The following is a 27942-nucleotide window of genomic DNA, read 5'->3' as shown; positions in this document are numbered from 1 at the left end:
CAAAAGCGTCCGCCCTTCCTCTTCGGAGATGCACCTTTGAAGGACTCTGGTAGTGCTTTTTTATACAGCTCTCCCTCGTGGACCCTGTAGGCTTTAGATCACCGCACTATGCAGCGTGCCTCATTTTGGTCCGCGGGAAGTTCCTACCTAGTTAGGTAGGCCAAGAATAGTTCTATCCACGGGGCAATGATGGCCATTATGACGTGGGCTGAAGGTGTTATTTCGGTGGCAGAGCCTCCGATTATGTCAGAGTGTTCGGTATCGGGCATCTTGGCCGGGTCCGGACTATTGTTGCCGGTGTCCCCTTCCCATACCACGGATGGCTTAAATAACCTCTCCAAAAATATGTTGGGGGACTGCATCGCGTTTTGCGCCGATGCGGGCGAGGATATCCGCCGCCTGATTGTTTTCCCGAGCCACATGGTGAAATTCGAGTCCCTTGAACCGAGCTGACATCTTTAGGACGGCATTTCGATAGGCCGCTATCTTCGGATCCTTGGCATTGAAGTCTCCATTTATTTGAGATATTGCGAGGTTCGAATCCCCGCGCACCTCCAGGTGTTGAATGCCTATGGAAACTGCCATCCGGAGACCATGTAACATGGCTTCGTATTCGGCTGCGTTGTTGGAGTCGGTATACAGTATCTGCAGTACGTATTGCACTGTATCTCCGGTTGGGGATGTCAGGACGACGCCAGCCCTCAGACCAGCCAGCATTTTCGAGCCGTCGAAGTGCATGATCCAATTGGAGTATGCGCCGTACTCTTTAGGGAGTTCGGCTTCCGTCCATTCAGCGACAAAGTCGGACAATACTTGCGATTTAATGGCTCGCCGAGGTTATGTTATGTCGAACGGGAGGAGCTCAATGGCCCATTTGGCAATCCAGCCCGTGGCATCGCGGTTGTTTATGATATCATTAAGTGTCACTTCTAAGGCTACTGTAATCGAACACTCTTGAAAGTAGTGTCGCAGCTTCCGGGATGCCATGAATACCGCATAGGCTATCTTTTGATAATGTGGGTACCGCGATTTGCATGGAGTGAGGACAGTGGATACATAATATACCGACTTTTGAAGAGGGAACTTATGTCCGTCCGCTTCTCGTTCGACGACGAGCACTGCGCTTACAACTTGATGAGTTGCCGCAACGTACAACAACATTGGTTAGCCGATGTTTGGCGCGGCCGGGATTGGGTTGGTTTCCAGTATGCATTTTATTTCTTCCAATCCGGCTGTGGCAGCGTCCTTCCACTCGAAGTGTTCGGTGCGCCGAAGGAGGCGATAAAGGGGTAATGCTTTTTCTCCTAAGCGGGAGATAAAGCGGCTTAGAGCCGCCACACATCCAGTTAGTTTCTGGGTTTGTTTGAGGTCCGTTGGTATATCCAACTGTGACAGAGCTCGGATTTTGGCCGGATTAGCTTCAATTCCTCTACTGGAGACAATGAAGCCCAGGAGCTTTCCGGCTGGTACACTGAAAACGCATTTTTCCGGATTGAGTTTGATGTCGTATGTTCGGAGGTTGTCGAATGTGAGCCTCAAGTCGTCTATTAGAGAGTCGACATGTTTGGTTTTAACGACCACATCATCTACGTATGCCTCTACTGTTTTTCCTATCTGTTTCTCCAGACATGTCTGAATCATGCGCTGATATGTTGCGCCGGAGTTTTTGAGCCCAAAAGGCATTGTGTTAAAACAGAAGGGGCCATATGGTGTGATAAATGTCGTTGCGGCTTGGCCGGGCTCCACCATCTTGATTTGGTGGTAGCCAGAGTATGCGTCGAGGAAACACAATGACTCATGTCCTGCGGTAGCATCGATAATTTGATCAATGCGGGGGAGGGGGAAGGGATCCTTTGGGCAAGCCTTGTTGAGGTCCTTGGAATCGACACATAGGCGCCAGGATTTGTCCTTCTTTGGTACCATCACCAGGTTTGCTAGCCAGTCCGGGTGTTTTATTTCTCTACTGAATCCGGCCTCCAATAACTTGGCTAGTTCCTCTCCCATAGCCTGTCTCTTAGGTTCAGAGAAAATCCGAAGAGCCTGCTTGACCGGCTTGAATCCCTTTAGGATATTGAGGCTGTGCTCGGCCAGCCTGCGTGGGATTCCTGGCATGTTTGTGTTGGGTAACGTAGCAGAAATTCAAAATTTTCCTACGTGTCACCAAGATCTATCTATGGAGAAACCAGCAATGAGGGGAAGGAGAGTGCATCTACATACCCTTGTAGATCACTATGCGGAAGCGTTCAAGAGAACGGGGTTGAAGGAGTCGTACTCGTCGTGATCCAAATCACCGGAGATCCTAGTGCCGAACGGACGGCACCTCCGCGTTCAACACACGTACAGCCCGATGATGTCTCCCATGCCTTTGATCCAGCAAGGAGAGAGGGAGAGGTTGAGGAAGACTCCATCCAGCAGCAGCACAACGGCGTGGTGGTGGTGGAGGAGCGTGGTACTCCAGCAGGGCTTCGCCAAGCACCGCAAGAGACGAGGAGGGAGAGGGGTAGGGCTGCGCCAAGAAGGAGAGGAACTCATGTGTGTTGGGCAGCCCAAACCTCAAGTATATATAGGGGGAGGGGAGGGGCTGCGCCCCCACCTAGGGTTCCCTCCCTAGGGGTGGCGGCAGCCCCCAGATCCCATCTGGGTGGCTGCCACAAGGGGGAGAGGGGGAGGCGCACCTGGGGTGGGCCTTAGGGCCCATCTGCCCTAGGGTTTGCCCCCCTTCCCTCTTGGAGGCGCCTTGGGCCTTGGTGGGGGGGCGCACCAGCCCACCTGGGGCTGGCCCCCTCCCACACTTGGCCCATGCATCCCTCCGGGGCTGGTGGCCCCACTTGGTGGACCCCCGGACCCCTCCGGTGGTCCCGGTACACTACCGGTAAAGCCCGAAACTTTTCCGGTGACCAAAACAGGACTTCCCATATATAAATCTTTACCTCCGGACCACTCCGGAACTCCTCGTGACGTCCGGGATCTCATCCGGGACTCCGAACAACATTCGGTAACCACGTATATCTATTCCTTATAACCCTAGCGTCATTGAACCTTAAGTGTGTAGACCCTACGGGTTCGGGAACCATGCAGACATGACCGAGACGTTCTCCGGTCAATAACCAACAGCGGGATCTGGATACCCATGTTGGTTCCTACATGTTCCACGATGATCTCATCGGATGAACCATGATGTCGAGGATTTGATCAATCCCGTATACAATTCCCTTTGTCTAGCGGTATTGTACTTGCCCGAGATTCGATCGTCGGTTTCCCGATACCTTGTTCAATCTCGTTACCGGCAAGTCTCTTTTACTCGTTCCGTAACACATCATCCCGTGATCAACTCCTTGGTCACTTTGTGCACATTATGATGATGTCCTACTGAGTGGGCCCAGAGATACCTCCCCGATCACACGGAGTGACAAATCCCAGTCTCGATTCATGCCAACCCAACAGATACTTTCGGAGATACCTGTAGTGTACCTTTATAGCCACCCAGTTACGTTGTGACGTTTCGCACACCCAAAGTATTCCTACGGTATCCGGGAGTTGCACAATCTCATGGTCTAAGGAAATGATACTTGACATTAGAAAAAGCTTTAGCGTACGAACTACACGATCTTTGTGCTAGGCTTAGGATTGGGTCGTGTCCATCACATCATTCTCCCAATGATGTGATCCCGTTATCAACGACATCCAATGTCCATGGTCAGGAAACCGTAACCATCTATTGATCAACGAGCTAGTCAACTAGAGGCTTGCTAGGGACATGGTGTTGTCTATGTATCCACACATGTATCTGAGTTTCCTATCAATACAATTCTAGCATGGATAATAAACGATTATCATGAACAAGGAAATATAATAATAACTAATTTATTATTGCCTCTAGGGCATATTTCCAACAGTCTCCCACTTGCACTAGAGTCAATAATCTAGTTCACATCGCCATGTGATTAACACTCACAGGTCACATCGCCATGTGACCAACATCCAAAGAGTTTACTAGTGTCACTAAACTAGTTCACATCATCATGTGATTAAGGCTCAATGAGTTCTGGGGTTTGATCATGTTTTGCTTGTGAGAGAGGTTTTAGTCAACGGGTCTGCAACAATCAGATCCGTATGTACTTTGCAAATCTCTAGGTCATATTATAAATGCTGCTTCCACGCTCCACTTGGAGCTATTCCAAATGGTTGCTCCACTATACGTATCCGGTTTGCTACTCAGAGTCATTCGGATAGGTGTTAAAGCTTGCATCGATGTAACCCTTTACGCCGAACTCTTTATCACCTCCATAATTGAGAAACATGTCCTTATTACTCCAAGGACAATTTTGACCGTTGTCTAGTGATCCACTCCTGGATCACTTTTGTACCCTCTTGCCAGACATGTGGCAAGGCACACATCAGGTGCGGTACTCAGCATGGCATACCGTATAGAGCCTATGACAAAAGCATAGGGGACGACATTCGTCCTTTCTCTTTCTTCTGCCGCGGTCGAGCTTTAAGTCTTAACTTCATACCTTACAACTCAGGCAAGTACTCCTTCTTTGACTGATCCATCTTGAACACCTTCAAGATCATGTCAAGGTATGTGCTCATTGAAAGTACCATTAAGCGTTTTGATCTATCCTTATAGATCTTGATGCCCAATGTTCAAGTAGCTTAATCCAGGCTTTCCATTGAAAAACACTTTCCAAATAACCCTATATGCTTTCCAGAAATTCTACATCATTTCTGATCCATAATATGTCAACAACATATACTCATCAGAAATTCTATAGTGCTCCCACTCACTTCTTTGGAAATACAAGTTTCTCATAAACTTTGCATAAACCCAAAATCTTTGATCATCTCATCAAAGCATACATTCCAACTCCGAGATGCTTACTCCAGTCCTTAGAAGGATTGCTGGAGCTTTGCATACTTATTAGCATCTTTCAGGATTGACAAAACCTTCCGGTTGTATCACATACAACCTTTCCTCAAGAAAATCGTCGAGGAAACAATGTTTTGACATCCTATCTGCAAGATTTCATAAATAATGCAGTAATCGCTAATATAACTCCAACAGACTCTTAGCATCGCTACGAGTGAGAAAGTCTCATCATAGTCAACTCCTTGAACTTGTCGGAAAAAATCTTAACGACAAGTCGAGCTTTCTTAATGGTGATACTTACCATCATTGTCCGTCTTCCTTTTAAAATCCATCTGTACTCAACAACCTTACGACCATCGAGCCGTTCTGCCAAAGTCTACACTTTGTTTTCATACATGGATCCTCTCTCGGATTTTATGGCCTCGAGCCATTTATCGGAATCCGGGCCCACCATCGCTTCTCCATGGCTCGTAGGTTCATTGTTGTCTAGCAACATGACTTCCAAGACAGGATTACGTACCACTTTGAAGTAGTACGCATCCTTGTCATCCCACGAGGTTTGGGAGTGACTTGATCCAAAGTCTCATGATCAATATCATAAGCTTCCACTTCAATTGGTGTAGGTGCCACAGGAACAACTCTTTGTGCCCTGCTATACACTAGTTGAAGTGACGGTTCAATAACCTCATCAAGTCTCCAGCATCCTCCCACTCAATTCTTTCGAGAGAAACTTTTCCTCGAGAAAGGACCCGATTCTAGAAACAATCCCTTATTGCTTTCGGATCTGAGACAGGAGGTATACCCAACTGTTTTGGGTGTCCTATGAAGATGCATTTATCCGCTTTGGGTTCGAGCTTATCAGCCTGAAACTTTTTTCACATAAGCGTCGCAGCCCCAAACTTTTAAGAAATGACAGCTTAGGTTTCTCTAAACCATAGTTCATACGGTGTCATCTCATAGGAATTACGTGGTGCCCTATTTAAAGTGAATGCGGTTGTCTCTAATGCCTAACCCATAAACTATCGTGGTAATTCGATAAGAGACATCATGGTATGCATCATATCCAATAGGGTGCAGTTATGATGTTCGGACACACCATCACACTATGGTGTTCCAGGCTGTATTAGTTGTGAAACAATTTCCACAATGTCTTAATTCGGTGCCAAACTCGTAATTCAGATATTCATCTCTATGATCATATCATAGATCTTCTATCCTCTTGTCACGACGATCTTTCAACTTCACCCTGAATTACTTGAACCTTTCAATAATTCAGACTCGTGATTCATCAAGTAAATATACTCAACATCTACTCAAATCATTTGTGAAGTAAGAACATAACGATATCCACTACATGCCTCAGCACTCATTGGACTGCACACATTAAAATGTATTACTTCCAACAAGTTGCTTTCTAGTTCCATTTTACTGAAAACGAGGCTTTCAGTCATCTTGCCCATGTGGTATGATTTGCATGTCTCAAGTGATTCAAAGTCAAGTGAGTCCAAACGGTCCATTTGCATGGAGTTTCTTCATGCATATACACCAATAGACATGGTTCGCATGTCTCAAACTTTTCAAAACGAGTGAGCCCAAAGATCCATCAACATGGAGGTTCTTCATGCGTTTTATACCGATATGACTTACATGGCAGTGCCACAAGTAGGTGGTACTATCATTACTATCTTATATCTTTTGGCATGAACATGTGTATCACTACGATCGAGATTCAATAAACCATTCATTTTAGGTGCAAGACCATTCAAGGTATTATTCAAATAAACAGAGTAACCATTATTCTCCTTAAATGAATAACCGTATTGCGATAGACATAATCCAATCATGTCTATGCTCAACGCAAACACCAATCTTGATGGTAGAGGGAGCGTACGATATTTGATCAACCTTGGAAATACTTCCAACACATATCGTCATCTCACCTTTAGCTAGTCTCCGTTTATTCCGTAGCCTTTTGTTTCGAGTTACTAACACTTAGCAACCGAACCGGTATCTAATACCCTGGTGCTACTAGGAGTACTAGTAAAGTACACATTATAATGCATATCCAATATACTTCCATCGACCTTGCCAGCCTTCTCATCTACCAAGTATCTAGGGTGGTTCTGCTTCAGTGACTGTTCCCCTTAATACAGAAGCACTTAGTCTCGGGCTTGGGTTCACCTTTGAGTTTCTTCATTAGAACAACAGCTGATTTGCCGTTTCATGAAGTATCCCTTCTTCCCCTTGCCCTTCTTGAAACTAGTGGTTTCACCAACCATCAACAATTGATGCTCCTTCTTGATTTCTACTTTTGTGGTGTCAAACGTCGCGAATATCTCAAGGATCATCATATATGTCCCTGATATATTATAGTTCATCACGAAGCTCTAGCAGCTTGGTGGTAATGACTTCGGAGAACCATCACTATTTCATCTGGAAGATCAACTCCCACTCGATTCAAGCGATTGTTGTACTCAGACAATCTGAGCACAAGTTCAACAATTGAGCTTTTCTCCCTTAGTTTGCAGGCTAAGAAAATCGTCGGAGGTCTTATACCTCTTGACGTGGGCACGAGCCTGAAATCCCAATTTCAGCCCTCGAAACATCTCATATGTTTCGCGACGTTTCAAAACATCTTCGGTGCCTCAACTCTAAGCCGCTTAACTGAACTATCACGTAGTTATCAAAATGTGTATGTCAGATGTTCGCAACATCCACAGACAACGTTTGAGGTTTAGCACAATGAGCGGTGCATTAAGGACACAAGCCTTCTATGAAGCAATGAGGACAAACCTTAGTTTACGGACCTAGTCCGCATAATTGCTACTATCAACTTTCAACTAAATTTTCTCTAGGAACATATCTAAACAGTAGAACTGAAGCGCGAGCTACGACATAATTTGCGAAGACCTTTTGACTATGTTCAAGATAATTAAGTTCATCTTATGAACTCCCACTCAGATAGACATCCCTCTAGTCATCTAAGTGATTACATGATCCGACTCAACTAGGCCGTGTCCGATCATCACATGAGACGGACTAGTCATCATCGGTGAACATCTTCATGTTGATCGTATCTACCATACGACTCATGCTCGACCTTTCGGTCTCTTGTGTTCCGAGGCCATGTCTGTACATGCTAGGCTCGTCAAGTCAACCTAAGTGTTTCGCGTGTGTAAATCTGTCTTACACCCGTTGTATGTGAACGTTAGAATCTATCACACCCGATCATCACGTGGTGCTTCGAAACAACGAACTGTCACAACGATGCACAGTTAGGGGGAACACTTTCTTGAAATTATTATGAGGGATCATCTTATTTACTACCATCGTTCTAAGTAAACAAGATGCAAAAACATGATAAACATCACATGCAATCAAATAATAGTGACATGATATGGCCAATATCATATAGCTCCTTTGATCTCCATCTTGGGGCTCCATGATCATCTTGTCACCGGCATGACACCATGATCTCCATCATCATGATCTCCATCATCGTGTCTCCATGAAGTTGTCTCGCCAACTTATTACTTCTACTACTATGGCTACCGATTAGCAATAAAGTAAAGTAATTACATGGCGTTGTTCAATGACACGCAGGTCATACAATAAATAAAGACAACTCCTATGGCTCCTGCCGGTTGTCATACTCATCGACATGCAAGTCGTGATTCCTATTACAAGAACATGATCAATCTCATACATCACATATCATTCATCACATTCTTCTTGGACATATCACATCACATGGCATACCCTGCAAAAACAAGTTAGACGTCCTCTAATTGTTGTTTGCATGTTTTACGTGGCTGCTGTGGGTTTCTAGCAAGAACGTTTCTTACCTACGCAAAAACCACAACGTGATATGCCAATTTCTATTTACCCTTCATAAGGACCCTTTTCATCGAATCCGATCCGACTAAAGTGGGAGAGACAGACACCCGCTAGCCACCTTATGCAACTAGTGCATGTCAGTCGGTGGAACCAGTCTCACGTAAGAGTACGTGTAAGGTCGGTCCAGGCCGCTTCATCCCACAATGCCGCCGAATCAAGATTGGACTAGTAACGGTAAGCATATTGAACAAAATCAACACCCACAACTACTTTGTGTTCTACTCATGCATAGAATCTACGCAATAAACCTAGCTCATGATGCTACTGTTGGGTAACGTAGCAGAAATTCAAAATTTTCCTACGTGTCACCAAGATCTATCTATGGAGAAACCAGCAACGAGGGGAAGGAGAGTGCATCTACATACCCTTGTAGATCGCTATGCGGAAGCGTTCAAGAGAACGGGGTTGAAGGAGTCGTACTCGTCGTGATCCAAATCACCGGAGATCCTAGTGCCGAACGGACGTCACCTCCGCGTTCAACACACGTACAACCCGGTGACGTCTCCCATGCCTTTGATCCAGCAAGGAGAGAGGGAGAGGTTGAGGAATACTCCATCCAGCAGTAGCACAACGGCGTGGTGGTGGTGGAGGAGCGTGGTACTCTAGCAGGGCTTTGCCAAGCACCGCAAGAGACGAGGAGGGAGAGGGGTAGGGCTACGCCAAGAAGGAGAGGAACTCATGTGTGTTGGGCAGCCCAAACCTCAAGTATATATAGGGGGAGGGGAGGGGCTGCGCCCCCACCTAGGGTTCCCTCCCTAGGGATGGCGGCAGCCCCCAGATGCCATCTGGGTGGCGGCCACAAGGGGGAGAGGGGGAGGCGCACCTGGGGTGGGCCTTAGGGCCCATCTGCCCTAGGGTTTGCCCCCCTTCCCTCTTGGAGGCGCCTTGGGCCTTGGTGGGGGGGGGCGCACCAGTCCACCTAGGGCTGGTCCCCTCCCAAACTTGGCCCATGCAGCCCTCCGGGGCTGGTGGCCCCACTTGGTGGACCCCCGGACCCCTCCGGTGGTCCCGGTACACTACCGGTAAAACCCGAAACTTTTCCGGTGACCAAAACAGGACTTCCCATATATAAATATTTACCTCCGGACCACTCCGGAACTCCTCGTGACGTCCGGGATCTCATCCGGGACTCCGAACAACATTCAGTAATCATGTATATCTATTCCTTATAACCCTAGCGTCATCAAACCTTAAGTGTGTAGACCCTACGGGTTCGGGAACCATGCAGACATGACCGAGACGTTCTCCGGTCAATAACCAACAGCGGGATCTGGATACCCATGTTGGTTCCTACATGTTCCACGATGATCTCATCAGATGAACCATGATGTCGAGGATTCGATCAATCCCGTATACAATTCCCTTTGTCTAGCGGTGTTGTACTTGCCCGAGATTCGATCGTCGGTATCCCGATACCTTGTTCAATCTCGTTACCGGCAAGTCTCTTTTACTCGTTCCGTAACACATCATCCCGTGATCAACTCCTTGGTCACTTTGTGCACATTATGATGATGTCCTACCGAGTGGGCCCAGAGATACCTCTCCGATCACACGGAGTGACAAATCCCTGTCTCGATTCGTGCCAACCCAACAGACACTTTCGGAGATACCTGTAGTGTACCTTTATAGCCACCCAGTTACGTTGTGACGTTTGGCACACCCAAAGTATTCCTACGGTATCCGGGAGTTGCACAATCTCATGGTCTAAGGAAATGATACTTGACATTAGAAAAAGCTTTAGCATACGAACTACACGATCTTTGTGCTAGGCTTAGGATTGGGTCTTGTCCATCACATCATTCTCCCAATGATGTGATTCCGTTATCAACAACATCCAATGTCCATGGTCAGGAAACCATAACCATCTATTGATCAACGAGCTAGTCAACTAGAGGTTTACTAGGGACATGGTGTTGTCTATGTATCCGCACATGCATCTGAGTTTCCTATCAATACAATTCTAGCATGGATAATAAACGATTATCATGAACAAGGAAATATAATAATAACTAATTTATTATTGCCTCTAGGGCATATTTCCAACAGTTTGAGGGGTGCCAGCCGAATATGTCCCAATTCTCGCGCAGGAACTCTCGTAGTGCGGCGTCCATGGTGGGGTTTAACTGTGCCCTGATGGAGGCTGTTTTTGTAGTGTCCGTTGGGTGGACTTGGAATTTGACTATTTCATCTGCTGGTTTAAAGAGGTGTACTTGGATCTCTTGTCAAGTATCACGTCGTCCCTGTCCACTGTGGAGCGTAGCGCAGTTAATTCCTCGGCCGAAAGGGCTTCGGATAATGCCTCGAGGGCCAATGTGGCTGTTTTGTTTTCGACGCGGAGTGTTGTGTCCGGGTCACTAGTGAGAGTGATGGTTCCGTTGGGCCCGGGCATTTTGAGCTTCATGTACCCATAATGGGGTATGGCTTGGAAGATCGTGAACGCCTCCCGTCCCAATAGGGCGTGGTATCCACTACTGAACGGGGCCACTTGGAATGTAATTTCTTCGGACCTATAGTTCTCCGGCGTGCCGAATACCACATCTAGTGTGATTTTCCCAGCACAGCGTGCTTCCCGACTGGGGATGATTCCTCTGAAGGTTGTGCTGCTTTGCTCAATGCGGTTCCAGTCTATTTCCATTTTTTGAAGAGTTTCCTCGTAGATGAGGTTTAATCCACTGCTGCCGTCCATGAGTACTTTGGTGAGTCGAAAGTCGTTCACAATTGGACTGAGGACCAATGCAGCTGGTGCTCGGGCTGTTCAGAATTTAGGTTCGTCACTGGCATTGAAGGTAATAGCCGTGTCGCTCCATGGATTTATTGCTGCTACGTGGCAGATTTCAGCAATGCTGCGGAGTGTTCGCTTGTGCCTATTATTTGATGCGAAGGTCTCAAAGACTGTTAATACCGTATTGTTATCTCTGGGATGGTGCTCTGTGGCATCTGGGATGAGAAGATCCTCGCCACTTTTGGCCACCTGCCGAAGTATCCAACATGCTCTGAGGTTGTGTGTTGGTATGGTATCCGCTGTACTATGAATTTTGCAGGGTCCGTTGAGCCATCCCTCCAATACGGTTCCATGCCCTATAGAGGTTTTTTGCTTCTTTGTAATTAACTCGGGTGTCTGATGATAGTGCATCCTTTTACTTCGGACTGGGTGTATATTCGGAGCGGATTATCCAAAAATTTCGTTTCGGTTTTCCAGGCACTTTCCATCGCACAGTACTTTCGTACTATGGACGCCAAGTCGGCGAAGCGTGATATGTCGCGGCGACTTATGGCGTTAAGGATTCCCTTGTCCGTGCAGTTATTACAGAAAAGTGAGACTGCGTTTTCCTCGCGGCAGTCCTTAACCTTGTTCATCACAAGGAGGAATCTGGCCCAATAATGATGTACTGTTTCATGGGGCTCTTGCCTGATGTGGGAAAGATCATTTATGTCTGGGTGGGTGGGTGGGTTTGAGTCCGAACCCCTACCCGATCTGAGACCCAGGGGCCGAGGAGTTTCCGATCTTGGAAGTTCGGATTCCGGGATGTTGCCCGATGAGTCTGGCCCGCTGCCTGACTATAGGTTGAGGGCTTGGGTGATGTCCTCCCGAAAACAGGTATCCGGCTCGGAGAGCTCAGGAATCCGGACATAGTTAGTCCTCAAGATAGAGGAAGAATCGCCGCATTGTTCCTCCACCACCGCAACATGATGGGTGACCGGTGGAGAGTTAATCTCCCTTTGATCGGGTTTAAGCGCAATCCGATCATAGTCCGTAGCGACTCCCAAGGCGGCGATGCGATCCAAGAGCTCCTTTAGGGAAGAGAGGTCCATTGGATCCATCTGCTCGGCGAATTCCAAGCCGACGTGGAGGCTGTTTTCGATGACCCGAGAAGTCATCGTCGGTGCAGCGGCCAAACTGGCGGTCATGATGAAACTGTTGGGGAACGTAGTAATTTCAAAAAAATTCCTACGCACACGCAAGATCATGTGATGCATAGCAACGAGAGGGGGGAGTGTGATCTACATACCTAGTAGATCGACAACGGAAGCGTTTGGTTGATGTAGTCGTACGTCTTCACGATCCGACCGATCAAGCACCGAAACTACGGCACCTCCGAGTTCTAGCACACGTTCAGCTCAATGACGATCCCCGGACTCCGATCCAGCAAAGTGTCGGGGAAGAGTTCCGTCAGCACGACGGCGTGGTGACGATCTTGATGCACTACAGCAGCAGGGCTTCGCCTAAGCACTGCTACAATATTATCGAGGACTATGGTGGCTGGGGGCGCCGCACACGGCTAAGGAATAGATCACGTGGATCAACTTGTGTTCATGGGGTGCCCCTTGCCTCAGTATATAAAGGATGGAGGAGGAGGAGGCCGGCCAAGGCTAGGTGCGGCCAGGATGTGGAGTCCTACTAGGACTCCAAGTCCTAGTAGGAGTCCACCAAGAGGGGAGGAAGGGAGAAGGAAGTGGAGGAGAAGGAAAGGTGGCCGGCCCCCTTTTCTCTAGTCCAATTCGGACCAGAGGGGAGGGGGGGCGCAGCAGCCCCTTGGCCCTTTCTCCTCTTCCCACTAAAGCCCATCAAGGCCCATTGCTTCTCCCGTAACTACCCGGTACTCCGAAAAATACCCGAATCACTCGGAACCTTTCCGATGTTCGAATATAGTCATCCAATATATCGATTTTTACGTCTCGACCATTTCGAGACTCCTCGTCATGTCCCCGAACTCATCCGGGACTCCGAACTCCTTCGGTACATCAAAACTCATAAACTCATAATATAACTGTCATCGAAACCTTAAGCATGCGGACCCTACGGATTCGAGAACAATGTAGACATGACCGAGACACGTCTTCGGTCAATAACCAATAGCGGAACCTGGATGCTCATATTGGCTCCTACATATTCTATGAAGATCTTTATCGGTCAGACCGCATAACAACATACGTTGTTCCCTTTGTCATCGGTATGTTACTTGCCCGAGATTCGATCGTCGGTATCTCAATACCTAGTTCAATCTCGTTACCGGCAAGTCTCTTTACTCGTTCCGTAATACATCATCTCGCAACTAACTCATTAGTTGCAATGCTTGCAAGGCTTATGTGATGTGTATTACCGAGAGGGCCCAGAGATACCTCTCCGACAATCGGAGTGACAAATCCTAATCTCGAAATACGCCAACCCAACATTTACCTTTGGAGACACCTGTAGAGCACCTTTATAATCACCCATTTACGTTGTGACGTTTGGTAGCACACAAAGTGTTCCTCTGGCAAACGGGAGTTGCATAATCTCATAGTCATAGGAACATGTATAAGTCATGAAGAAAGCAATAGCAACATACTAAACGATCGGGTGCTAAGCTAATGGAATGGGTCATGTCAATCAGATCATTCACCTAATGATGTGATCCCGTTAATCAAATAACAACTCTTTGTTCATGGTTAGGAAACATAACCATCTTTGATTAACGAGCTAGTCAAGTAGAGGCATACTAGTGACACTCTGTTTGTCTATGTATTCACACATGTATTATGTTTCCGGTTAATACAATTCTAGCATGAATAATAAACATTTATCATGAAATAAGGAAATAAATAATAATTTTATTATTGCCTCTAGGGCATATTTCCTTTAGAAACTGCCAAGCCGGAGAGTTTGGCCGACAGCTAGGGCTCCTCCGGCAGTAATGTTGTTTTTAACAACGAGACAAGGCATCCTTCCTTACGGCGACGGCATAGAGGAACTCTTTGAAAGCACCAATGTCGGTGTCAAAACCGGCGGATCTCGGGTAGGGGGTCCCGAACTGTGCGTCTAAGGCGGATAGTAACAGGAGGCAGGGGACACGATGTTTTACCCAGGTTCGGGCCCTCTTGATGGAGGTAAAACCCTACGTCCTGCTTGATTATTCTTGATAATATGAGTAGTACAAGAGTTGATCTACCACGAGATCGGAAAGACTAAACCCTAGAAGCTAGCCTATGGTATGATTGTATGTTGTCCTACGGACTAAAACCCTCCGGTTTATACAGACACCGGAGGGGGCTAGGGTTACACAAGGTCGGTTACAAAGGAGGAGATATACATATCCGTATTGCCTAGCTTGCCTTCCACGCCAAGTAGAGTCTCATCCGGACACGGGACGAAGTCTTCAATCTTGTATCTTCATGGTCCAACAGTCTGGCCAAAGGATATAATCCGGATATCCGGATACCCCCTAATCCAGGACTCCCTCAGATGGGTTGTCTCAATTCGTAAGGCTGTGTGAGGCAGTCATGCAAATTGAGCTGCAGCTAGGAGAGGAGGACAGACCAATTTAGGAGTGGAACCCCACAGGGAAGTACACGGCATCGTCTGCATATGCAATGCTATGTGAAGGTGGGATCAGGTTCTAGCTTGCCGCACCGATCTGGAAGTGTGGAGCACCTCTCTCATACAAAATTTTCATGTGGCTGGCGGCTTAGTACAAACTATGGACTTCAGACAGGAGAACCCGGCATGGTTTACAGGATTCAACATCTCCTTGTTACTTATGCGAGTAGGAGAAGGACACGATGGACCACATCTTGACACAATGTGTGTTCGCCAGGCAAGTGTGGTTCCAATGCCTTACTAGGGTTGGACTACTGCTGGGGTTGATGCCAACTGGACAAGCAACAATATGGAAGAATGGTGGACGACGTCTCGGAAGCTGGTGCCAAAGACCCACCGGAAGGATTTTGACTCACTGGTGGTGCTTATTTGTTGGTGTTTGTGGAAGCAAAGGAACGAGGGAGTATTCGGTAGGAATGACAATTGTAACGAGCATGGCACAGTCCAGCTCATATTTAGGGAGCGTCATTTATGGGCGGTGGCGAAAAGGAGTGGAGTGCTACAATTTTGTGAGTAATTCCTAGCATGTTTAAAGGAGGGCTCGAGTGTAGGCACACCTAGGCGATGCGTGCCGTTTGTAATCTCTTGTAAATATTTTTCTTCCTTCCATAAAGTTAAGGTACGTCTTTGATGTATTCTTGAAAAAAAAAGACCCTTGCGTCTATACTCTGTTTAAAAAAGATCCTGAAAAAGAATGTGAGCGCTAGCTATTCGATTGCACGAGTGCATGTATGACAGCGCCTTTCTCCCTCGATGCTTCCGGTCTCCGAAAGTGTCGCCACTCCACATCTCGGTCCGTCCCTCCCGCACAATTCCCTCCAAGCCATGCAAACATCTCCCTCTCCGTGTGGGACTCAGTTTGCAACAATGGCGGAGAGAATGGCACCAAACCGGCCGTAGCAACCTAGGAGGAACGCTCCCGCGCGTCGCCGTCCGTGCCGAAGCTACCGGCAGCAGGTTATAGCGTCCATCGGACGTCGAACGAGCGCCTCGCCGGCCTCTCCAACGACAACGCCGACGACATCGACATCACGCCCGAGCGCACCACCATGGCAAGCGACCATACCAACTACACGGTCTTCATGCCGCCCACCCCAGACAACCAGCCAGGGGCCGCGTCCGCTCCCGCCTCCGGCGGCCCAACCAAGCCGGACAACCTTCCCTTGCCACGCTCGTCGGGCTCCAAGCTCGTGAACCGCCGGAGCGGCGACGATGGCGCGGCCGGCGGCGGCAAGATGGACCGTCGGCTTTCCCCGGTGCAGGTGGCGTCGCCGTCCAAGTCGTTGCTGGTGCGGAGCCAAACCGGGGAGTTCGACCACAACCGGTGGCTGTTCGAGACCCAGGGCACGTACGGCATCGGGAACGCGTACTGGCCGCAGGAGGACAACGACGACGGCGCCGGCATGGGCGGCGGCAGCGTCAAGATGGAGGACCTCGTCGACAAGCCCTGGAAGCCGCTGAGCCGGAAGGTGGCCATTCCTCCGGGCATTCTAAGCCCCTACAGGTTCGCAAAATTCAAGAAACTTGTTGAGTTCACCAAAAAAAATTGAAAAACTTTACATGGGAGTACAATTTATCAAGTTTCAATCAAAAATGTTACGACACGAGCACGGCACATGATTTAAATTTCAAAGTGACGCGGGGATTTGCGTACGTGGGCAGGTTGCTGGTGCTGGTGCGGTTCGTGGCGCTGTTTCTCTTCTTGGTATGGCGCGCGACGAACCCCAACCCGGACGCGATGTGGCTGTGGGGGATCTCCATCGTGTGCGAGTACTGGTTCGCCCTCTCCTGGCTCCTGGACCAGATGCCCAAGCTGAACCCCATCAACCGCGCCGCCGACCTGGCCGCGCTCCGGGAGAAGTTCGAGTCCAAGACGCCGTCCAACCCGACGGGCCGCTCCGACCTGCCGGGGCTCGACGTCTTCATCTCCACCGCCGACCCCTACAAGGAGCCGCCGCTCGTCACCGCCAACACGCTGCTCTCCATCCTCGCCACCGACTACCCGGTCGAGAAGCTCTTCGTCTACATCTCCGACGACGGCGGCGCGCTGCTCACCTTCGAGGCCATGGCGGAGGCCTGCGCCTACGCCAAGGTGTGGGTGCCCTTCTGCCGCAAGCACTCCATCGAGCCCCGCAACCCGGAGGCCTACTTCACCCAGAAGGGCGACCCCACGAAAGGCAAGAAGCGGCCGGACTTCGTCAAGGACCGGCGGTGGATCAAGCGCGAGTACGACGAGTACAAGGTGCGTATCAATGACCTCCCCGAGGCCATCAAACGGCGCGCCAAGGCCATGAACGCCCACGAGCGCAAAATCGCCCGTGAGACGGCCGCCGCCTCGTCCGATGCCGCCCCGCCCCCCGTCAAGGCCACCTGGATGGCCGACGGCACCCACTGGCCCGGCACCTGGCTCGACTCCGCCCCCGACCACGGCAAGGGAGACCACGCCAGCATCGTCCAGGTCTTCGTCAACACTGGCCATTTCGTTTTTGAATTTTGGCGCGCAGACATGTGTGTTCATGCTACGATCTTGTCAACCAATTAGGTGATGATCAAGAACCCTCACCACGACGTGGTGTACGGGGACGCGGACGACCACGCGTACCTGGACTTCACCAACGTGGACGTGCGCATCCCCATGTTCGTGTACCTGTCGCGGGAGAAGCGGCCGGGGTACGACCACAACAAGAAGGCGGGCGCCATGAACGCCATGGTGCGCGCGTCCGCGGTCCTGTCCAACGGGCCCTTCATGCTCAACTTCGACTGCGATCACTACGTGTACAACTGCCAGGCCATCCGGGAGGCCATGTGCTACATGCTCGACCGCGGCGGCGACCGCATCTGCTACATCCAGTTCCCGCAGCGCTTCGAGGGCATCGACCCCTCCGACCGCTACGCCAACCACAACACCGTCTTCTTCGACGGCAACATGCGCGCGCTCGACGGCCTCCAGGGGCCCATGTACGTCGGCACCGGCTGCCTCTTCCGCCGCTACGCCATCTACGGCTTCAACCCGCCGCGCGCGGTCGAGTACCACGGCTTGGTCGGCCAGACCAGGGTGCCCATCGACCCGAACGCACGCTCTGGGGACGGCGTCGCCGACGAGCTCCGCCCGCTGTCCGACCACCCGGACCACGAGGCGCCGCAGCGGTTCGGCAAGTCCAAGATGTTCATCGAGTCCATCGCCGTGGCCGAGTACCAGGGCCGGCCGCTGGCGGACCACCCCTCGGTCCGGAACGGCCGCCCGCCCGGCGCGCTGCTCATGCCGCGGCCGCCGCTCGACGCCGCCACCGTGGCGGAGGCCGTCTCGGTGATCTCCTGCTGGTACGAGGACAACACGGAGTGGGGGCTGCGCGTCGGCTGGATCTACGGCTCCGTGACGGAGGACGTCGTGACCGGGTACCGGATGCACAACCGCGGGTGGCGCTCCGTGTACTGCATCACGAAGCGCGACGCGTTCCGGGGCACGGCGCCCATCAACCTCACCGACCGGCTCCACCAGGTGCTCCGGTGGGCGACGGGGTCCGTGGAGATCTTCTTCTCCAAGAACAACGCGCTGCTGGCGTCCCGCCGGCTCATGTTCCTGCAGCGCATGTCGTACATCAACGTGGGCATCTACCCGTTCACGTCCCTCTTCCTCATCATGTACTGCCTCCTGCCGGCGCTCTCCCTCTTCTCCGGGCAGTTCATCGTGGCCACGCTGGACCCGACCTTCCTCTGCTATCTCCTGCTCATCACCATCACGCTCGTGCTGCTGTGCCTGCTGGAGGTGAAGTGGTCCGGGATCGGGCTGGAGGAATGGTGGCGCAACGAGCAGTTCTGGGTGATCGGGGGCACGTCGGCGCACCTGGCGGCCGTGCTGCAGGGCCTGCTCAAGGTGGCCGCCGGCATCGAGATATCGTTCACGCTGACGGCGAAGGCGGCGGCGGAGGACGACGACGACCCGTTCGCGGAGCTGTACCTCATCAAGTGGACGTCGCTCTTCATCCCGCCGCTGGCCATCATCGGGATCAACATCATAGCCATGGTGGTGGGGGTGTCGCGCTGCGTGTACGCGGAGATCCCGCAGTACAGCAAGCTGCTGGGCGGCGGGTTCTTCAGCTTCTGGGTGCTGGCGCACTACTACCCGTTCGCCAAGGGCCTCATGGGGCGGCGGGGCCGCACGCCGACCATCGTCTACGTCTGGGCGGGGCTCATCTCCATCACCGTCTCCCTGCTCTGGATCACCATCAGCCCGCCCGACGACAGGGTCTCGCAGAGCGGCATCGAGGTGTGAGGAGCAGAGTGTGGTCAGGAAATCGATCGAGCGCGAAGAACCGATCGATCAGTTGCGAAATGACCGGCCAAGAACCGCGCCATCAGCCATCAGCTACGAAGTGCAAGAAAACAAGATTGTTTGTCTTCTGTATTTTTGTTTGTGGATGCACAAGATTAGTAACACTGTAAGCAGGTCAATTTTGTAGCTGAGGAACGTACCTACGCACTGATATCCATACTCATATGGGAAGGTTAACTGTACAGAAATTCTGACTCGTTGCACATTGCCGTATATTACTCACATATATGCTCCCGTATTATGTAGTAGATCGATGTTGGCAATTCATAAACCAACACTACTACTCGAAAAAAATTAACAATGATCTCGATTTTCACATTCGTCCGATCAGCTTGACCGCTCGAGGACCAACATTGTACAACTTGATTACTAGGAACTGGAAAACGCAAGGAGCGTGAAAACTAAGTGATTATAGAGAAATGACATGAACATGGTCCTCGAGTTTCTTTCTTCTTTGTTGCATCCGTGAGAGTGAGGCCATAACAGAAAGTCATCTGTGCGTCTCGAGTCACAGTTTGAAGCTCCTCCACTTTAATTCTTAAGAGCAAACATTTGGTTGTCTGCGTCGTTTTTTGTTACTTTGCATATTTATCTTAGTTGAGCCTGGTTGAGCAAATGCAAACAAAAAATCATCATCTGCGCATCATTCGGTTGCATGCATACCCCCAGCCTGGCAGTGAAGAAAGGCAAGACATGTTGTTTGGTTGCGGACTTGTTTAGGCAGAAAGCCAAGTCAGACTGTTTGGTTAGATGCAACGCATGTTGTTTGATAATCTCCATTCGGAATGATGCAAGACATAGATAGTAGCCAGTTCAACATAGTGGCACATAATTCAACATAATCTTAAACAAACCGCTCAACGCTAAAATGAAGCAAACCACGCAAGAGTGAACTTTCTAGACGCCCATGGCGAAGGCCACGTCATGCTTCTTGCACTTCGTCACCACCTTGACGTCATCTTTATTGAAGACGGTCAACTTGAGGCTGCCCAGAGTCAGCAGCTTGAAAGTGACGAGGTACCAAATCTTGATTTGGTGAACAGTAGCGTAGGGGGACCAACCTTGGTCAAGGGTGACCCTACCGTTGATCACTCGGACCGTCACCTTACAGGTGCAACCGATGTTGGTCTTGAGCTTGAATTCCTGAGGGGCAGCGGTGAAGTGCTTGGTGAAGTCCAATGTCATCGGCAAGCACTCTAGCTTCGGTGCAAGGATGATCTTGCAAAAGTGGGTCGGCCCAGCCTCCTCATGAAAATGGCCGAAGTTCCTCGCCTGCTTGGGGGCGTTGGGGAGCTCACCACCTCCTTGCCCTTCTCTTCAGCCGACACTAGCTGCTTTGCCCTTGGAGTTCTCCGAGGGAGCATTACTGATCTGCATTATCAACATCACAAACGAAGGTCAATGAAAGGACAAATGCAACACACCATAACTACTTATCAGCATTCATTAGTCCTACCCATCTAGCCCAAAGCCCCTAATTATCCACCACGGTACTCCACTACTTCTCTCTGTCTTCTATCCTCTTCCATGACTCTGTCTTACCACCTCTCCATCACCATGAACCCCATCACCAACCCCTTCCCCAACGGCATTGGATGAAGCGCTTTCTTCCTTGGCTGCTCGCTCAGTCCCGCACCAAGTTCGCCAAGACCATGGAGGTGAGCTCTCAGTTCACCAGCATTGAGGACATGCATAAAGAGGCAGACAATGTGGTGTTGAAGCCGATGAAGGAGTTGAAGACGATGATACCTAACCCAGTCAAAGGCATTGTGCTAGTGGACATACTACGCTAGGCAATGGATCAGGCCGAGTCCGGCGATCCTGGTCAAAGATCCAGATGGGCCAAATACAGGCTTGTTAGGCCTCCTTGTGCCCAACCGACAGTCGTGGTGGCGCCGCAGGACGACCACGAAGCGGTGGAGCTGGTGGTCAGGGTGACGTCCAGGCAATCATACAATGCCCATCATTCTGGACGACGACGATGATTAGGAGATGATGGATGATGCGGTCGAGCCGGAGGTGGACGCCGACAAGGCTAAGGGCCCCCGCCGCTCCAAGCGCCTACAAGGTCACTGCGGGTAGGATGTATCAATGTTGTAAGATTGATTTACCCCCATCCCCAACCTTAACCCCCTTGTACTCAATCCCCGTATGAACCCTAAAATTCATCGGTACCGCCTAAATCCACATGTGGTGGTCAATCCCCTTCCGAACCCCACGTTCAATCCGATCCCTAACTCACGAATCGAATGCAAAATTCGAAAGAGAGGACAAAGGGTGGTATCTGCTTGAAGCGCCCGAAGTTAATCCCAACATTACTTTACCAAGGAACATTAGAGCATCATCAGGTAATGATTTGTTTTAGACAATTGATAAAAACGGAAGCTTATTTTAAAAAAACGGATGTTGATCTGTCTAGGGCGATTCCTAAGGCGGACCAGAACATCTGTTGGGAGCAACTCTTGGTTTGCAAGCAAACACAACAGTGTATGCTTATCTTGCGCTTAGCGTCTTCTCATTTGGCTGGTGTGTATCTAAACAGAACTACGCAGGAAAAGAGATCGAGTCAAGAGTTGAATTGTTGAACCAACAGTCTAGCAAAGGACTCAACAACGGTCATGTACTTCAGGGTGCAATTGGGTCACTGACAAGAGAGGGCTACCCTGACATGTAGCAAAAGGACATGTAGCAAAAGGGCGTGGTCCATCAGATGCGTTCATCTCAATCACACGGCCTTCACAAGGAACAATCACACAGCCTTCACAAGGAACAGAGATGCCATTCTCAGTGTCAATTTCAAACCCAATTGGAGATTTAGAGGGCGTGGAGTAGGATAGGGCGAAACCGACAAGAGGGGTGTGAGTAACATAACTTAGCAATGTACAGCCAACATCAACAATAAAACGTCACTAACACAACATATATGTAGTATACATAACAAAACCATATATAAACATCAATTGACGAAGGGAATAAAGCAGAGCCACTTCACATGAATGTAAATCACTTAACTTAACAAAATCACTTCACTGAACTATAACAAATTACTCCCTCCATAACGCTCTTATATTTCTTTACAGAGGGAATCACTATAATATTAACATACAAGTATAGTAACAGACCTATTTTGCAATCGTTAAAACAACTTATATCAATGGAATAACACAAACCAAGGGAATACCACAAAGTACGACTGAGCCAACCTAGCTAAAGAATGAGCTGAGGTAAAGCACAACCACAAAAAGCTAATAAAAACTATTCAGTATTTTTTTCTTGCTATTGCTGCTAGTTAGCTTTTCATCAGAGTACTTGCAACACTAAAAAAAGAATACTTGCAACAGAGACATAAATATAGCATTTGACATTACAAAACAGTCAAGAGGATCAAATAAAAAGATGGCCAATACAGACCTAGACATCCCTTTGAGCAGCCAAAGTAATATGGATCAGAGGGAGTACTAGAACTAATGCAATTCTGGTTCAGAATACAGTAAGGCAAATGTTTTCACCGCATTATAGCAACATGGCAGTGTTGATCCATTAATTTTCACCATGTATCTGAGGAAGCAATATATAAATTATCGTTTTTGGTCCATATAGGCAGCACACAAATATGGAAGACCAAATCAAAGGCAAGGCAAGACTGATCTAATACGAGCACTACACAACCGACAAGTGAAACGAAGACCACTACACAACCAATTGCAGATAAGAGATTCAGCACAAAACAGGCCAATGCAAGCAGGAGCTCAATCTTTGAGATCATGTTGCACTGTAAACGTTGTATGTTGTACGACATGATCAACAGACTGCTTCACTGCATCATTTTCTCATATTCTCATTTTCATTAAATATATCATAGTTTCTTCCAAGGGTGAACATGGTATCACATGATAACTTTTAAGGCCCTCATACTATGTACAATTGAGAAAAACAAGTGATGCATTTTAATTGCAAGCCAAAAAGGGTATATAATCAAAATGACAATATGAGACCATTTGCTGTCTTGGCACTGCATATAACTGTACGAAGAAGCTATGGAAGACAGTGAAAAGGGTCAATATGAAGAAGCTACAAGCATGCCAAAACAGTACTAAACCCAACACAACATGTTGAGGGTGGATCAGTGGAGCATGCAAGGCAGTGAGATGGTCAATATGAGGAAGTTACAAGCATACCAAGCAGGGTAGCAATTATTAGACCGTTAAAGGGCTAACTGAATATACTGGGTAGCTAATATCCATGGTAGTCCTAAACAGTAAACACCGCACTATTTAACAGAAAGGTTGCGTCAGATATTACTCACGAACAAGACTAATCAATATAGTTATAAGAATTGGGGAAATAAACAGCTCAAGGAGTAAGTTCCAACAAAATTGCAACCATGTGCATTCTTTAGCATGATTTAACACATGGAACATCATCATCATCATCATGCCTTAATTAAACTCTCTCCGAGATCCATACTAACCACAAAATCCTCATGGACAATACAAAAACAGTGATAGAGATAGCTCAGTGTGCTATTGATTGCAAGAACAAGGAATACTAGTATTGTAAAGACGATCTGCTCCTAGAAGCGGAGCTTGGTGAAGAACCACCTGTTCTTGCCGGTCTTGAACCTCTCCTCGAGACGTGCCTTGGCGGCCTTGCAGGAGGCGACCTTCTTGTCGCGGGTGGCGAGGGCGTCGGGCCCGCCGGAGGCCACGTCCTTGAAGTCGACATCCAGGGTGTAGCGGGTGGGCATGATGTGGGTGAAGTTGACCAGCTTCAGGAAGCACTTCACGCGCGACTTCTTCGCCGTCTTCTTGGCCGAGTCCTTACGGATCACCTTCTTGGGGTACTTGGCTAGGCCGGCGACGAGGCAGTGGCCGTAGGGGCGGTCGCGCGTGCCCTCCTCGAAAACGCGCACAATGACCGCCTTCCGGCCGGCGAACCGACCCTGGAGAAGGATCACCGCCTTGCCGGGCTTCAGGAACTTCACCATCTTCGCGTGCTCCGCCGCCGCCGCCGTCGCCACCGCCGAGTGGGTTGTGTGGGTTTGGGTGGTCTGGGAAATGGGGATAGATTGGACGGGAGGAGCTTATATAGTGCGGCGGCGCTAGGGTTTCGACGATGGTTGATCGGTTTGGATGGTTTTAGTTTGATCGGACGGTGACGAGGTTAGGAGATCGGATGAAGTTGTGGGATCGGGCCGCGTCTTTTTTTTCCTCATCATATAGGTAAATTATTAACGAAAAAACTAACACTCACATGTGTGGCATATTGCACATCGCTCACATGTCTTATTTACCACTCATTTTATCACATGTGAACAGATGACATCAGCAGGTATCTTTTTGGTTTTCAGCTTAAAAATGTTTTATCTCTTATTTAAAAAGTTGAACTAAAAAATATGTTTTCACCATTAAATCCGTCTCGACGAGATCTTCAAAACTAGATCCCATGTTAATATGTTTCGACGAAATTTTTTTTGCCCAGAAGTTGTCATGATGTTTACACTGTAGTTGACATGGTGCTTAAATTAAAGTTGTCATGTGGCAATTTAAGTTTGTAGAGCATGGCAATTTTAGTATTTTGATGATGGCAACTGCGGTACTTTGACCATGAAAAATATTTTTTGTATGAACCATGGCTATTTTAAATGCATGTATCATGGCAATCTTAGTTTATGGTTCATGGCAAGTCTAGTTTTTTAATTTCCTATTTTATAAATGTCAAAAAATACTTTTAAATGTAGAAGAAAATAGTTGAAATATATCATGATAACTTCAGTGTAAACACCATGGCAATTCATATGCAATAGACATGGCAATTTTTAACCGGAAAAAAACTCGTCGAAATATATTGATATGAGATCTAGTTTCGAAGATCTCATCATGAGAGATTTAATGGCGAAAACGAATCTTCAATCGGATTTTTTATTTAAGAGATAAAACATTTTAAAAACAGAAAATTCAAAAGGATTCTCACATGCATGCATGCGGTGACGTGACGCAGTCTGTGTACTACAGGGTGTGTGGACGAGTTTCGCTCCCATCACATGTGTGGGCGTTAGCGTTGTCCATTATTAAAAAGAATGAGGATGTAAGATTGAGAGTATATACTAATTAAAAGGAATGTAAGGTTTCATGTTCACTTTTTTCTCATCAGCCCTTCGTCTAAACTTTCTATATGTGTGATGATTAATCATGTTAATTTACTTATCTTCTGAACCAATTTCATTTTAATTTACTTATTAAACTTCTCATCAGTATAACGTAAAAAAGGGGCAACATTTGATAAACACTTATTTACAAACCATATTAATATAGGAAGATAATCACAAGGTAACATACTAGAATATTTATATTGTCTTGCAACCCACGGGCATGTTTGGACATCCGGGACTGTTATGACATCAAACAGGTGCCCAGCGGGCTCCTCAAAATTCAACCGGCTAATAGTCCGAACTCCCACAAATCCCAGTTCATATGTGGGGAAGAAATGTGTTTGTCCGGACTATCCACCATATCTATAATACCTAAATAGTTCATCCCCACTATCTTATTTCTCTTAACATAAACTATCCACATCATCCTACATGCCCCACACATATCACATCAGAAAAAACTCCAACAAATCATGCTACACTTACATGCAAGTATCCACGTCATCCCACATGCCCCACACATTCCACCTTAGAAAAAACTAACTGATCATGCGATGCAACTTTTATTTACTCCTCGATCGTTTGCTCTTTAGACACCACTTTTATTTAGCAGAAAGGATCAGCCACCCCTCTATCCTTTTTTGACAACACCTCCTTCTATTTAGCACAAATGATCAACCATCCCTCGGTCGGTTGCTCTTCTAACTTCTGTTGTAAGTGGGGGAGTCAAATAGGTCAGGTGCATCTAACACGCTGCTTGATCTACACATCTCATCATGTCCCGTCCCTTCCTCTTCCCCTACATGTGTATCTTCCTCCGTCCAGTTAGGATCTAGGCAGCTGACTACTCCACTAAGCCCCTGGACCTCTCCCATTCAATCTATAAAGCCCTTGGAAATCAAGAGTCCTTTCATAGCTCTACTCCTCTTTCGGTTGCTCCCCTTCTCCACACCCAACTTAAACTTCATCCGAGAGTCATAGCCAACACAGCGGTCTTGCCGACATCAGTCTTGAGATGGTCATTCAAGCCTATAGAAGCAGAAGTGTTGATCGTGTTGTCGGCGTCGTCGTCATCTTTGGTTCAAGCTAATCCAGTCCATCATCATTTTTCTTGAATTCGTCTAGAAGCCAACTTACAGCCTGCGTCTCTCCATGGATTACTCCGTATGGTTGGCAGGTAATATAAGGCGATTTAGATTATGCAATTGGCGACTGACGGTGTCCTGGACTAGGGGGTACTCAACACGTCATCTCCCGATCTGATAGATTGGACTGAGGACCCCCGTGGCCGTATACTCATGGGCTAGTTCGGACAACTGCCGCATACAAGGAAGATTCCACAAGACTTGGCGATCAAGACAAGGACTTCTCCCCACCGGCATATTCGGCTAGGACTCTTGTTAACCTGGGCCTCTGGTGCATTATATAAACCAGGGCCAGGCTAGTCGATAGATCATATATACAAACAATCATACCATAGGCTAGCTTCTAGGGTTTAGCCTCTACGATCTCGTGGTAGATCAACTCTTGTACTACCCATATCATCAATTAATCAAGCAGGACGTAGGGTTTTACCTCCATCAAGAGGGCCCGAACCTGGGTAAAACTTCGTGTCCCCTGCCTCCTGTTACCATCGATCCTAGACGCACAGTTCGGGACCCCCTACCCTAGATCCGCCGGTTTTGACACCGACATTGGTGCTTTCACTGAGAGTTCCGCTGTGTGATCGACAAAAGGATCGATGGCTCACCTGCAGATCAACTGCGACTTCGGCATCCTCGTCACCAGCTCGACTGGTCCCCTTGGTTCAACCAAGAACTGCGCCCCGTGTTCGGATCACCATGTTCGGACGAGGGCCTTCATCAACACCAACTCCGATCTCTATCAAGATCAAGGAGGAATCGTCCATGGAGCTCGGGGGCTCAACGTCAACGTTGCCCTCGGGCGGCTGTGCTGTTTTTCCGGACAGCGAACGCGTATCCGCCGCCACCGCCTCCTCGAGCGTCGCTTTAACGATCGCTTTGGTCGAATTGTGCGGAATCGAGTCTACAACAACCCTAGAAAATTTCGTCGAGTTCCGATGGAGGAATCTCTGGCAATCTACATATACCGGAGCCGTGTCAAATCTGGACGGGAATCTGGACGAGTTTAGGGCATGGTGTCCAGCTTCTAGCTCGGAAGTCCTTTGAAAGATCCAACCGTTGATCGGCTGCGGAATTCCTATATCTAGCACCTCTCAAAATTTCAGCTCGATCCGACCGTCCAAACTCCGAAAACCTTCCGATTAATGCATCACTTTTCGGATCTGTTTTCTGCGCGAAAACGAATCCGAC

The 27942-nt window shown here is 48.6% G+C and overlaps 2 protein-coding genes across 2 annotated transcripts; one reads left to right on the top strand and one right to left on the bottom strand.

Annotated features, from left to right (window-relative positions):
* Window positions 1-15966: 15966 nt before the first annotated feature.
* LOC119330908 (putative cellulose synthase-like protein D5) lies at window positions 15967-19680 on the top strand. The gene is made up of 3 exons (XM_037604044.1): window positions 15967-16629; window positions 16788-17583; window positions 17668-19680. Exons 1-3 carry the CDS (start codon window positions 16175-16177, stop codon window positions 19396-19398), a joined length of 2982 nt encoding a protein of 993 aa, XP_037459941.1. The 5' UTR covers window positions 15967-16174; the 3' UTR covers window positions 19399-19680.
* A 4139-nt stretch (window positions 19681-23819) lies between these two features.
* LOC119330095 (60S ribosomal protein L27-3-like) lies at window positions 23820-24530 on the bottom strand. Its single transcript, XM_037603206.1, has one exon. It carries the CDS (start codon window positions 24443-24445, stop codon window positions 24032-24034), a length of 414 nt encoding a protein of 137 aa, XP_037459103.1. The 5' UTR covers window positions 24446-24530; the 3' UTR covers window positions 23820-24031.
* Between the last annotated feature and the right edge of the window lie 3412 nt (window positions 24531-27942).

The sequence above is a fragment of the Triticum dicoccoides genome, chromosome 7A, assembly GCF_002162155.2.
Source record: "Triticum dicoccoides isolate Atlit2015 ecotype Zavitan chromosome 7A, WEW_v2.0, whole genome shotgun sequence".
Classification (NCBI taxonomy): Eukaryota; Viridiplantae; Streptophyta; class Magnoliopsida; order Poales; family Poaceae; genus Triticum; species Triticum dicoccoides.
The sequence above is the reverse complement of the archived record's forward strand: the minus strand, read 5'-3'. Positions and strand labels throughout refer to the sequence as shown.